The 12,796-nt window shown below is 42.9% G+C and overlaps 1 protein-coding gene across 1 annotated transcript in view; it reads left to right on the plus strand.

Moving 5' to 3' along the window:
* zanl (zonadhesin, like) overlaps positions 1 to 12,796 on the plus strand; it is a gene marked incomplete at its 5' end in the record, with an annotated part of 102,097 nt that overhangs the window by 36,135 nt on the left and 53,166 nt on the right. The window contains 17 exons of the mRNA XM_080899106.1: positions 884 to 1,053; positions 1,576 to 1,778; positions 2,467 to 2,611; positions 2,878 to 3,071; positions 3,161 to 3,302; positions 3,465 to 3,709; positions 5,790 to 5,938; positions 7,053 to 7,181; positions 7,268 to 7,406; positions 7,606 to 7,747; positions 8,148 to 8,344; positions 8,533 to 8,671; positions 9,199 to 9,315; positions 9,590 to 9,714; positions 10,151 to 10,296; positions 10,754 to 10,897; positions 11,027 to 11,134. Coding sequence (XP_080755232.1) covers positions 884 to 1,053; positions 1,576 to 1,778; positions 2,467 to 2,611; positions 2,878 to 3,071; positions 3,161 to 3,302; positions 3,465 to 3,709; positions 5,790 to 5,938; positions 7,053 to 7,181; positions 7,268 to 7,406; positions 7,606 to 7,747; positions 8,148 to 8,344; positions 8,533 to 8,671; positions 9,199 to 9,315; positions 9,590 to 9,714; positions 10,151 to 10,296; positions 10,754 to 10,897; positions 11,027 to 11,134 — 2,634 coding nt within the window. The remainder of the gene's footprint in view (positions 1 to 883; positions 1,054 to 1,575; positions 1,779 to 2,466; positions 2,612 to 2,877; positions 3,072 to 3,160; positions 3,303 to 3,464; positions 3,710 to 5,789; positions 5,939 to 7,052; positions 7,182 to 7,267; positions 7,407 to 7,605; positions 7,748 to 8,147; positions 8,345 to 8,532; positions 8,672 to 9,198; positions 9,316 to 9,589; positions 9,715 to 10,150; positions 10,297 to 10,753; positions 10,898 to 11,026; positions 11,135 to 12,796) is intronic.

A 12,796-nucleotide genomic window follows, 5' to 3' on the forward strand; every position in this document is an offset into this window, starting at 1 on the left:
CTGACACCGTATTGCCAGTCTTTGTCTCCATGTCGATCATTTTCAAACACAGCAGTAAAAGCTTTTACGAGCCGTCAAGCCATTGCCTCATGTCTTAAAATACAGACATGCATCCATCCAGCCTCCACACCAGTCGAGCCACGTTGCCACTCGATCAGGGGTTCTCCTCATTCATCTATTAAGGTCTTTCGTTGTCTGAAATCTGCTTTGATGTCTTCTCCCACCATTCCTTCGTAATTTTCCAAGCTCAACCACTCTACTCTCTGGAATCCTTGACCACCTTCTCTCTGCGCTTCTCTTTTGTCCTGCTTTCCTTCTTCCACCTCAGCCGGTAGCGGCAGATGGCTGTCCTTCCATGGGAATGGTTTTGCCAGAAGTTTCTTCCCGTTAAAAGGAGTTGTTCCTTCCCACTGTCGCCAAAGTGCTTGCTCATAGGGAGTCATATGATTGTTGGGTTTTCTCTGTAGGTATTATTGCAGGGTCTACCTTACATATAAAGCACCTTGAGGCGATTGTTGTTGTGATTTGGGGCTGTATAAATAAATTGAATTGAAAAATTGAATTATTCCTGCAGAGTTCTTTCACCTTCACAATGCACAGTTATTGCTGCTTCTAGGGGATGTCTTCTTTGGGGATCTGCCAGCCCAGGAGCCGCCGCCAGTCCACAGCGAGACCTTCCCCAAACCGCAGTTCAATTCATGTTTAAGCCATTCACCTTTATTCAATGGCCCCAGCTAGTGAATTGTTGCTAAACTTATGCAACAATTGTTGACTGTTTCACCACCAAATGTAGCTTTTTTGTTTGTTCGAACTCAGATTTTCAGTATATATGAGCCTCTGCCTTTTCCTACCTAAGCTAAGTGAGTGCTTTTCTCTGTTACAGGGAGTGCATCAGTGTAGTTAATCCCACTCCATTCTTCCAAAGCTGTGTGTATGACATGTGTCAGTTCAACGGCCAGCAGCATGTGCTGTGTGACCAGCTCCAGGCCTACACTGACGCATGTCATAGTGCTGGAGCCAAAGTCTACCAATGGAGAACTCCAGACTTCTGCCGTAAGTTTGAATCTGAGATATACCAAATATATCTAAAAGATATATGATATATAAAACATAGTCACAGTGACATCACCCATTGGCTTGATAAGCCCCATTCTGAAGCATAAATGAATAAAGACTTGAATAATACCTTCTCATTTTGGAAAAATGAGCCTTCAGCATTTTCCCTTTTAAATGGGGTGCATGCCATAGCTTCTCCATTTGGAAGTTGTCTCCACCTGTAAATATAACCACGATATATTACATCCTGCTCACCAACATTATAATTGAACTTATAATCATATTTATAATTGTATAGGGAGGAGAGTTTAAGATACAGCGCACAATGCTGAAACCAATGTAAAATATTCAATGCAGTTAATATTATCCTTGCTTTCATTTATGACACTGAGTTAAATCAATATGAGATACGTAGGTGCCCTGTCTTTGAATCATCGTACTACCCACTCCCTTCTCTGTTGCTATTTGTCCACCATTGTTCCCTCTCATTATTGTTCATCCCTGTGTTTGTCCACACAGCTCTGACCTGTCCTCCCAATAGCTCCTACTCCCTTTGTGTGAGTTCATGTCCTGAGACATGTCTTGGTGTGGTGGGACCACCTGGCTGTGAGGAAGTGTGTGTGGAGGGTTGTGAGTGTAACCCTGGCTTCATTCTCAGTGATGACAAATGTGTGGAACTGAGAGACTGTGGTTGTGTGGACCCCAGTGGAACCTATCACCCTGTAAGTGGAAACAGCCTCCAAACAATTAAAACCATATTCCATTTACCTTTAAAATGTGCTAAGCTCATGCTAACATCATTTTCAGTTCTCTTTATAACTTCAACAGGAGAGACGCCAAGAGACACAAAGACCCTACAGTACAAAAGAAATTAAAACTCAACTAAATTAAGGGTGCATAGACTGCAGAGAACTGTTGGCACATAAATATTGGTTTTACAACAAAGATTTTTACTTTCAACTTATCAAGCACAGATTATATTTATTATACTGTATTATACCTGAATTTAAAAGACACTGGTGTTATAGAATTTGTATTTATGTCATAGCATTTACATACTGGTGCCACCACAATTAGCAAGCCCAAAATCAATAAATAAATGAGTAAAGGTTGGCCTAATTAGTTAGTGGCATACAGAATCCCTGGTTTGCATCCAAATGTATATTTATCATTTTGATCTTTATATTCGTGTGATGTATAAGAGAGAATGTAAAAGGAGTCTGCAAAGAAAGGCGTCTGGACTTCTTTAAGTTGCTTGAAGACTTAAAGACTTAAAGAAGTCCAGACGCTTTTCTTTGCAAGCTCCTTTGACTACGATGACCTGGATGACTGAGAACCTTCACAGACATATAAGAGAGAATTACATGACAAAATTTTGATTGTTTTTTGCATTCTGTGTACATTTGTCAGGTGGGCGATGACTGGTACTTGGAGGGTTGTGAACAAAAGTGTATGTGTCACAGTGGAGGTCTGCTACAGTGTCATAACACCAGCTGTAACCCAACTACTGAGAGCTGCCAACTACAAGATGGAGAATATGAATGCCACCCTCTGGGTATGTTAATCACACAGCTTCACATAGAAATAGCTGCATGAATGCATGGATGTGGATTACAGTGTCAAGTGCTTTATCCGACTGGCCCTAGAAATGCAGTAAATAAATGCAGTCATTTTAGCAACAGGCGCTCCAAACCTCCACTGTCTCAACTGATGTTGTTAGTTTGGACTGAGTTTGTTAACACTGCATAATAACTTCCTACCTTTTTAGTTCCTGAAAGAGTATCTGCTCATTTTCCAGTAATCCTTTTTCTTTCTATCCAGACCTGTGTCCTCCTAACGCAGAGTATATAGAGTGTGGTCCAGCTTGCATTCCTACATGTATGGAACCCTCTACCAACTGTTCTGGCTCCTGCATCACTGGGTGTTTCTGCAAACCAGGCTTTGTCTTCAAAGGACGGCACTGCGTGCCGCTGGACAAGTGTGGTTGTTTAGATGACAACAATAACTATTATGAGGTCAGATGTCCTAGTTAGTACTGTGTACAGTGTACATTTAAAGACATACAGTATACTTTCTCAGTACTGATTGTTTTCATTTTATCCAGCCTGGTGAGATAGTATTTGGAGATGGCTGCACAAAGCTGTGTCGCTGTGTAGGGAACTACACTTTGGAATGTGTTGATAACTCCTGTGACCCCACTGAAGAGTGTCGAGAGGTTAATGGTGTTGCAGGCTGTTATCCTAAAGGTAATAATGTTTGTTGACTTTATTGTTGTTGACTTGATTTAATGCAGTGTAATAAATTACATCTGCACAAGGAGCACCTTGTGTTGTGCTTTACAGTCAGTCGGTATAACTTGATAGTTGACAGTGTGGAAATTACAATTTTCTCATATATTATTCCTTTAGGTACATCCACATGCATAGCATCTGGCGATCCACACTACACCAGCTTTGACAAACGCAAATATGACTTCATGGGCAACTGCAGCTATCTGATGTCTAGTCCATGCAATGACACAACTGTGCCCTACTTTGAGGTCCATACTGACAATGAAAACCGGTATAACAGGCCGACCATCTCCTATGTGAATGCCGTACATGTATACGCACAGATGATAAAGATCTCCATTCTCAAAGGTGGCACTGTGCAGGTAAGACATGAGAGGAAGAAACAGGATGTTTTGCATGTGAAAACCAATCACGCTTTCAGTTTTTAGGCACTACTGCATTACAAACAAACATCATTCTGTGGTACAAATCACTGCACATGCTCAGGAACACTTCTGAAAACCACTGCAATTGACCATGGAAAGAAACTTGCACTTACACTTAACACTTAGTTCCTCCTACGCCGAGCGACGCATCGGGCAGCTAACAATCTCCATCCAATCTCCAGGGGCGAATGTTTCAGCTTCGTCCCAGGCGATGTAGACTGTTTTCAGATCATCCATAAACATTCGACGCCATGTGATATTTGGTCGGCCTTGCTTTCGCTGGTTCTGCCAAAGGCTTCTTCCTGTTAAAAGACGCCTCTGTCACCAAAGTGCTTGGTCAATGGGGTCATATGATTGTGGTTTTTTTTCTCTGTATGTATTATTGTAGGGTCTGTCTTAAAATATAAAGCACCTTGAGGTGACTGTTTTTGTGATTTGGGACTATATAAAAAACATTGAATTTAAATGAATTGAATTGGAGACGTCGGAGGACACCGGCAGCCTTCCCTACTTTGGAGTTTACATCTTGATCAGAGATCCCATAATTCGAGATGATGCTGCCCAGATATGTGAAATTTTCCAACTTATCAGCACGTTATTGGTTGATTATGACGGGAACATGGGCAGTTGTGTAGCCAACTCCGAGTACCTTGGTTTTCTTGGCGCTTATTCGTAATCCGACTTCCTCACCTCCCTCTGCAAAGCTGCAGTCCATTCTTGGAGGTCTTCCGTAGTCGAGCCCAGTAGGGGCCCAGTAGCCAATTCAAAGGAATAAGGCAAAGCACTTTCCCGGGTACCGACAGGAGCGTGATGCCCCGGCAGTTGTTACAGTCACCCAAATCGCCTTTCGGGAAGTTTGGTGATAACACCTTTTGCCCATTCATAGGGTACACGCGATGTTGTCCAGCAGGCGTTTAGGGGTCTTCTAAGGGCGCCATCCAATCATCTGTCTGGACGCAGAACCGGGAGTTGGAGCAGAGACCACAAAAGGCGTATACAAACTGCTGGGGGACTCCATATTGACGTGGGATAGCCCATAGAGTCGGCCGGTGGACGTTGTCAAAAGCTTTCTTGAAGTCGTTGAAATTACCCATTCATAGGGTACATGCGATGTTGACCAGCAGGCATTTAGGGGACTTCTAAGGGCGGCATCCAACTGGGCTTCGTCGTCCTTCAGCATTGTGGGGAGGAACTCGTCCAGGCCAACATCGTTGTCTTGACTTCGGCGTTGCTAATTTTTCCGATATCGAAAGGAAGAAGATCCATGGAGGGTGCAAGTTCTTCGGCCTCGAACAAGTGGAGTGGCTCGGGCTGGTTTAAAGTATCGCAGAACTGTTTGGCTCAACGTTGGTCTTGCTCAGCGTCAGTGAGGAGGACTCGTCCATTTTGTCTCGGATTGGGACAGAGCGGCCACTGCGAGCCCCTGTTAGATCGTACAATGCGATTTAATATTCGGGTATCGTTCTGGTCGACTGTTTTCTTGTGCATTCATGCCTTTGGCTTCGATCCACTTTCGCTTGCCATGCCGGCAGCTGCGTTTAACATGTCGGGCATGACATTTACAGACATCATTGGCATGAGAAATGGTAAATGGCCTGTATTTATATAGCGCTTTACTAGTCCCTAAGGACCCCAAAGTGCTTTACATATCCAGTCATCCACCCATTCACACACACATTCACACACTGGTGATGGCAAGCTACATTGTAGCCACAGCCACCCTGGGGCGCACTGACAGAGGCGAGGCTGCCAGACACTGGCGCCACCGGGCCCTCTGACCACCACCAGTAGGCAACGGGTGAAGTGTCTTGCCCAAGGACACAACGACCGAGACTGTCCAAGCCAGGGCTCGAACCGGCAACCTTCCGATTACAAGGCGAACTCCCAACTCTTGAGCCACGATCGCCCACTAAAGGAACGTTTCTTTTCAGTTACAGATAGTAATGTTGTGACATGGGTAATTAAAAAATGAAAATGTTGGCCAGATTTGATGTACTCTGCCTATTTTCCCATACAGGTTAATGGGACCAATGTCAATCTGCCACTGTCTCCGTCCCCTGGTATTTCTGTGTTCAAGTCAGGAAAACACTACACTGTCTCCATGAACTTTGGTGTGACGGTTCGCTATGATGGAAACGCCTTCATGGACATCAAAGTAATCGAAGAGTGAGTGAAGACCAAATTCATGGTTTCCTTATAAAGTGGTGTTTTAATCACAAGTTCACCAGTCCAGAAATCTACATCCATACTGATACAACTAAAACTATATGTCATGCGCCACGGCGCGCGTGCACAAAAGGATCCAGATGCAGACTCCGCGCTAACAGAAAAGACACTTTATTGAAATAACGAAAGGCGACCCGGGAAAACTAGAGAGCAAAACAAGAAACTAAAAACCCGGGGAATAATGACACGAGGAAGCCAAGATCGGGACCATGGGAGGCTGCAATAGAAAGGGGAGATGATTACTAGGGAGCCGGAAAGTAGGGAAAACACATCAGGACTGAGTTAGAGTAGGGGGCTTACGATGGAACGGGACTGTGGGAGCTCGGGAGGGAAGTGTGGCAGTCCGTGAGCAGAAAGTCCGTGGAAATAGCGAATGGGCCAGATGATGCACCGAGTGATCCAGTTGAGCCGGAGGACAGGCAGGTGGCAGACGCCGAGTCGAAACCTGGACACAAGTAGGCAGATTAAACACAGTTCCAACCAGAAGGGAATGCACGCTTTCGTGGAAGTCTAGTTACCACTGTGGGGGGACTAACGGACTGGCGTGGAGCCTTCCATCAGTGCCGGGTTCAGTAGATCTCCGTGTAGTCACCGTGATGGAGAACAGATGTGCCGGTGATAGCCCGGGGGTGTGGCTACCCGAGCGTCACGCATTCCTCAGACACAGGACCACGGACCATGACACTATAACACATTTTCATATACTGAACATGACTCCTTTATCTGTAAGGAGTAGTAAGGTGATAAAGGCAGAGATTAATGACACAGCTAGGATATTTTATTTAAACAATTTAGCAGGGGCAACACAAACAGCTCCCTCAAAATTTCAAGATAAAATCACACAAAACTTCTAATTTCCTGACTAGTTAATTCTATGCTGATGCTATCAAACACATCAAATGTACATGTCTGATCTTTTAGTCTTACTAATGTGTGGGGTTTAGTCTACTGCTGAAAAGAAACTTGGCTGCAATTAAAACACGTTGTAGTTCTGGCTTACTTGTTAGTCTTTCTTGCATAAGACTCTAACACAATCATTTTCTGCAATCTGCAGCTATCAGAACAAGCTGTGTGGCCTGTGTGGCAACTATGATGGAGATACCAAAGATGACTTCCGCAAACCGGATGGAAGCTTAGCTGAAAATGCCAATGACTTTGGACACAGTTGGAACATGAATCCAGAGTGAGTATTGCAGAGATGCAAGTGTAAAGAAACATTTACCATTGACAAAAGACAAATGTTCTTAAGATGATGGTCTGTCTTGACAGATGTAATGAGAAACCCAACACTACCATCCCTGGGTGCAATGAAGAAGAACAGGAACTGTATGAAAGCTCTGGATATTGTGGCATTCTGCTGGACAAAAATGGACCTTTTGCTGTGTGCCATCCCAAAGTCAACCCCAATGTATGTTCATGTAGAGGATAGTGCACATATAATGAACAAATGTGGAACCAGTCCTTATTCTGAGCTTGTTGTATTTGTGTATGTGTGTGTGCATTCAGGGTGAAAATGTGATATTAGTAATAGTGGAATAATTTGAATATATGGTTTTAGATGGTCACACAATATAAAGCATTGTAACAAAGTGATTGTTTGTTCTCAGAATTACTTCAGGGACTGTGTCTTTGACTTGTGTGAGCTGGATGGTGCCAAGCCCATTTTGTGTGAAGCCATTGAAGCCTATGTCAATGAATGCCAAGATCGTGGGGTCAACCTTGGACCATGGAGGAATGAAACCTTCTGCCGTGAGTATTGGAAGGACAAATGATTTAATTTAGTAGTAAAATATCTTTAGGTATATCATTAGGTAAAAATCAGCTTGGCTGAGTAGTTGGGAGAAAATAACACAAAGAAGTTTATGTCAGTTTTGACTTGTGGAAGAGTACTTCATACGGGCTTCCTACTCACTAAAGTTAACTGAGGGAGTGCTGCTTTAGCATACCTAGTTGGGCAGACAACATATGCCAAGAGGCTGCAGGAGACTGGGTTACCACCAAACTCAAACAATCTAGTTCCACGGAAGACAACACAGCTGGAAGTGCCAAAGACGTATCTCTTTTCTTGTGAAAAGCTGTCATTTTATATTTTAACCAGCACATACTTTTGTTTCCTATCACTAACTTCAACCTCTTGTGGTCTGCTTAGCACTGAGCTGTCCCCCAAACAGCCACTATGAACCTTGTGCAGATCCTTGTCAGGAAACATGCTTTGGAAAACCCCCCTCCTGCTCTGGTCCCTGCTCTGAGTCCTGTGTGTGTGATCCCAGCTATGTCCTGAGTGCTGGCAAGTGCGTTAAGGAGAACATGTGTGGCTGCAACCACACGAACGGCCAGTATTATGAGGTATGGTGAAGTGGGTCTGATAAGCCGGCAGTGAATCATTTGGTCCTTTGTATTTCAAGTCAGGTCACTTGCAGTCTCTTTATGTCCTCTCTAAAACAACATTTTCATACATACATGCATAAAATGATCTACAAAGAATCATCTGTGCCTGCTATGCTTAATTGTCAATTTTGTTGTCTGTTTGTCAGCCTGGAGAGGAGTTTTTTGAGGAAGACTGCAAGCGAAAATGTTGGTGTGGTGCAGCTGGAATTACCTGTGAAGCCTCTGAATGCCCCCCAATGCATGAATGTAAACTTCAGGATGGAGAGCTGGGCTGCTATCCTACGAGTATGTTTGTAATGTTCACACCTAAAAAAAACACAGCAAAGCTGTAGCCATTATATTCTAAGTAGGTTTCCAGATCTCATGGGTTGGACTGCCAACCTGAAAAGTTTTGCAACTGTGTTTGATGTGATGCTGTAGACTTTGTCAAAGTTCTCAAACGAGCATTTTCTATCCCTGCTCTAATATACATAATTAGACTGAGCAATGGAAGATAGAGAAGCACAACCCACAGGCGTCTTTTACTTTCAATAACAGTGAAATATTTATATGTGTGCTGCTGTTATGTTTCTTTTGCTCTCTTCTGTACAGTTTGTCTATAACAACACTTGTTACATGCATTTCTTTATAATACAAAATCACAGAGTTGCAGAAAATTTTTGTCTAGTCAGGAAATGATATATTCCTTGCATCTATTTTAATGCCAGTACAATTCCAAAGCAACAGTGAACTGCACTGTTATTAGGTAATTGTTCTACAGTGGCTTCATCTGTGTTTCAGTTTGATGTTCCTGATGTTTTTCCCTCTCTCAGGTTTTCAGGATTGTGTAGTTTCTGGGGATCCACACTACAACACCTTTGACAAGAAGTACTACAGCTTCATGGGAACCTGTACTTACACACTGGCCAGAAGCTGTAGGAACAGCACAGGTACACACTATTTTGAGACATTTATTCATTAAGATGTTTGGGTTTCATTGCACCTGTTCTAGTCTTGCCACACCACACGCACAAATGAAAGTTTAAATGAGCTAAATTTACTCATTTATTATTTTCATCGCAAAGCATGACAGATATTGTTTTCATTCACGTTTGCTGCAAAGAGAAGACACTGAATGTCAGTGGTGGTTTGTATGTTAATGCCAATGTTCACCTTTAATATAAACACACAATATTCCTGATTGTCGTGGTCTTCCCTGTGCAGGGCCTTGGTTCTCTGTGGAGGCAAAGAATGAAGAGAGAGGAGTTGCAGGAGTGTCATACCTGAGGAAGCTATATGTGACAGTGGATGGAATTACTGTGACCCTGATGAAGAGCAGTAGAACACTGGTCAGTATATGAATGAATTACTATCTCTTGTATTTCCCATCTTTAAGTAAAATGTGTGCCAGCAGACATCCCACACAGTAGTTGTATCATCACCATGGATGTCTTATGTCTACACATAACTGACATTTTAGCAAAGAACTCAAATTATATCTTTAGTTACTTTGTTGCTAACAGCATGTAAAAAAAAACAAACAGATTTTTCCCATTTTGTCAGTTGAATCTATGCCAAAGATAACACAGTGTGATAGGCATAAAGCAATGTCTGTCTTGCTTGTTAAAACTATACAAAGTCTGTTTTTGCCTGATATACTGCACATTGCACACTCTTTGTACTTTTATACTCCCTGACCTGTCCACCAATTAGACGTTTACACAGTCTGTTTAACATCTTTATATTCTTATATTCTTAACATCTTTTTCTTCATCACTGAATCAGGTGAACGGAGTACGGGTGGCTCTGCCCCACTCCCCCTCTCCTCTCATGTCTATTAGTCTTGCTGGTCAGTTCATCACGCTTCAAACATCCTTTGGCCTGAGGGTGCGTTGGGATGGAAACCATTATGCCCAGATCTCAGTTCCCAGGTTAGTATAAATATTGGTTTGAACTATTTTGATATTGTAGAACTTCTTTTTATTTGCTTCACACATTCATACAATACACCTGACCACTGTCTCCATTGCTCTATCATTATTTTTTTGATGACCACTTTCCTCTGATGCAACCATAACCTAACGATCTGAAGAAATTTTGATAGATAACGATCTAAACTGCTGAACATCACCAGTTGTTTTATGTATGTTGTGAAAACTTTAAAAAAAAAAAGCATAGCAGTCCATTTGTGTGTATATTGTGGACTTATGCAACTTTTAATATATACTAACGATGCCCTGGTTTATTGTATCAGGGATTTTTGCATTCTCTTCATTTGTTTCTAGAATTACAATAAAAGGCCAAGCAACACCTTATTAAACATTGCAAATATTCTTAAGCTTGTCTTATTTTAATCCTACATATCCTGCCTTGACTTTGTCCTACCAGCTCCTACTATGACCAAATGTGTGGCCTTTGTGGTGACTATGATGGGAACCCAGACAATGACTTCACTAAACCAGATGGCACTGTGGCAGGAAATAGTAATGACTTTGGGAACAGCTGGCAGACCAAAGACGATGAAGATGACTCGTGAGTTCCAACATATCTATCTTTCTGTCTTTTGGATTTCTTCTGGTTATGTCTTTTGTTACCTTGCTGTCGGACTCTTTCTGACAAACTGAAGAGGATGTAACTGTGTTTTGTATTTGTGTTGACCAGATGTACCCCAGGAACAAAGCCTGATCCAGACTGTGACCCCAACTTGGAAGCTGAAGTTGTAAAACCAGAGAAATGTGGTAAAATTACAGACCCTACTGGACCCTTCCGGTAAGAATTCACAACCCCTCCACTTTTGGTTATCGACTTGGTTAAACTGATGGGATTCCTGGGATTTTACAACGTTTTTTTCCTGACCTTATAAAATCATGAAATAGATGGCAGCATGCCTGGTAATCACCCAACTGACCTGTAAAATATGAATAAATATTTTCAATACTATTACTGTAATGCTGTAATGAACCCTTCTGGCACTGGGATGCCAGTTTTGTTCTTTGTCCCTCATTCTCAAACGCAGCAGCAAGTTTTTACCAATGACTTGCCAGTTTATCTCTATCTATCGTTGCAAAAAACCTGGGATACCAGGTTCTTTCTATAACCCTCCTTTGCAAATACAACAGTGAGCTTTTGGCACCAGGATGCCAAGTTATTATTCCTCATTTGCAAATGCATCAACAAGGTTTTCTACCCAGGAGATTCCAGTTTCCCTTCCCCTCTATCCCTCCCTCGCACAATGCAGCAGCATGCTTCTTGGCACTAGGATGTCAGGCTTTCTTTCTCTATCCCTCCTTCACAAATGCAGGAGCAAGCTTTTAGCACCGGGTTGCCAGTTCCTCTTCTGTCCCTCCCTTTTTCACAAAAATGCAGCAGCATGTTTTTTGGCACAGGAATGCCAGGTTCTCTTTCTCTTTTCCTCCTTTACAAATCCAGCAGAATGCTTTTTGCAATGGTACTCCAGGTTCTATTTCTCTGTCTTTTTCAAATTTGCCAGCATACATCTGGCACCGGGATGCCAGTTCTTTTCCTTCATTTGCAGTAGCAAGCTTTTCTTCCCTCTATCTCTCCTGAGCAAAATGCAGCAGCGTGCTTTTTGGCACCTGGAAGCCAGTATCTCTTCCCACTTTCCCCAATAACTTGGATGCCAGGGTCCATGCATTTATCTATCTTTCACAAAATGTAACAGTGCACATTCCTGACACCGTATTGCCAGTCTTTGTCTCCATATCGATCATTTTCAAACACACCAGAATAGCTTTTACGAGCCGTCAAGCCATTGCCTCATGTCTTAAAATACAGACATGCATCCATCCAGCCTCCACACCAGTCGAGCCACGTTGCCACTCGATCAGGGGTTCTCCTCATTAAGCTATTAAGGTCTTTCGTTTTCTGAAATTTGCTTTGTGGTCTTCTCCCACCATTCCTTCGTAATTTTCCGAACTCAACCACTCCACTCTCTGGAATCCTTGACCATCTTCTCCCTGCGCTTCTCTTTTGTCCTGCTTTCCTTCTTCCACTTCAGCCGGTAGCGGCAGATGTGTCATGGTCCTGCGACCATGACTCAGTGACTTTATGTTTATGTACTTATTGTTAATACTTTCATTATTATTCATGGCTGTTTTGGGATGGTTTGTGTTTGGGATTTTAGACACTGGGTTCTGGGTTTGTGCTCCCTCTGTTGGTCCCTGGTGTTAGTGTTCCCCTGTCTCGTCAGGTTAATCAGGTCCAGCTGTTTCCCCCATCTGTGTGTGATTTCCCAGTGTCTCTTTGTGTATTTATAGCGTGTGATTTCCTCTGCTCCTCGTCGCGTCGTCTGTGTTCCTACCTGTGTTCATCCTCTGTGTTACCCTGCGTACTCTGCATCTACCCTGTGAAATCCTCTGCGTGCTCTCCCTGCTGTTCTCCCTTCGTGTTCAGGTTTGCCACTCCTTTGTG

This window comes from Rhamphochromis sp. 'chilingali', assembly GCF_963969265.1.
Source record: "Rhamphochromis sp. 'chilingali' genome assembly, chromosome: 1".
Taxonomy (NCBI): domain Eukaryota; kingdom Metazoa; phylum Chordata; class Actinopteri; order Cichliformes; family Cichlidae; genus Rhamphochromis; species Rhamphochromis sp. 'chilingali'.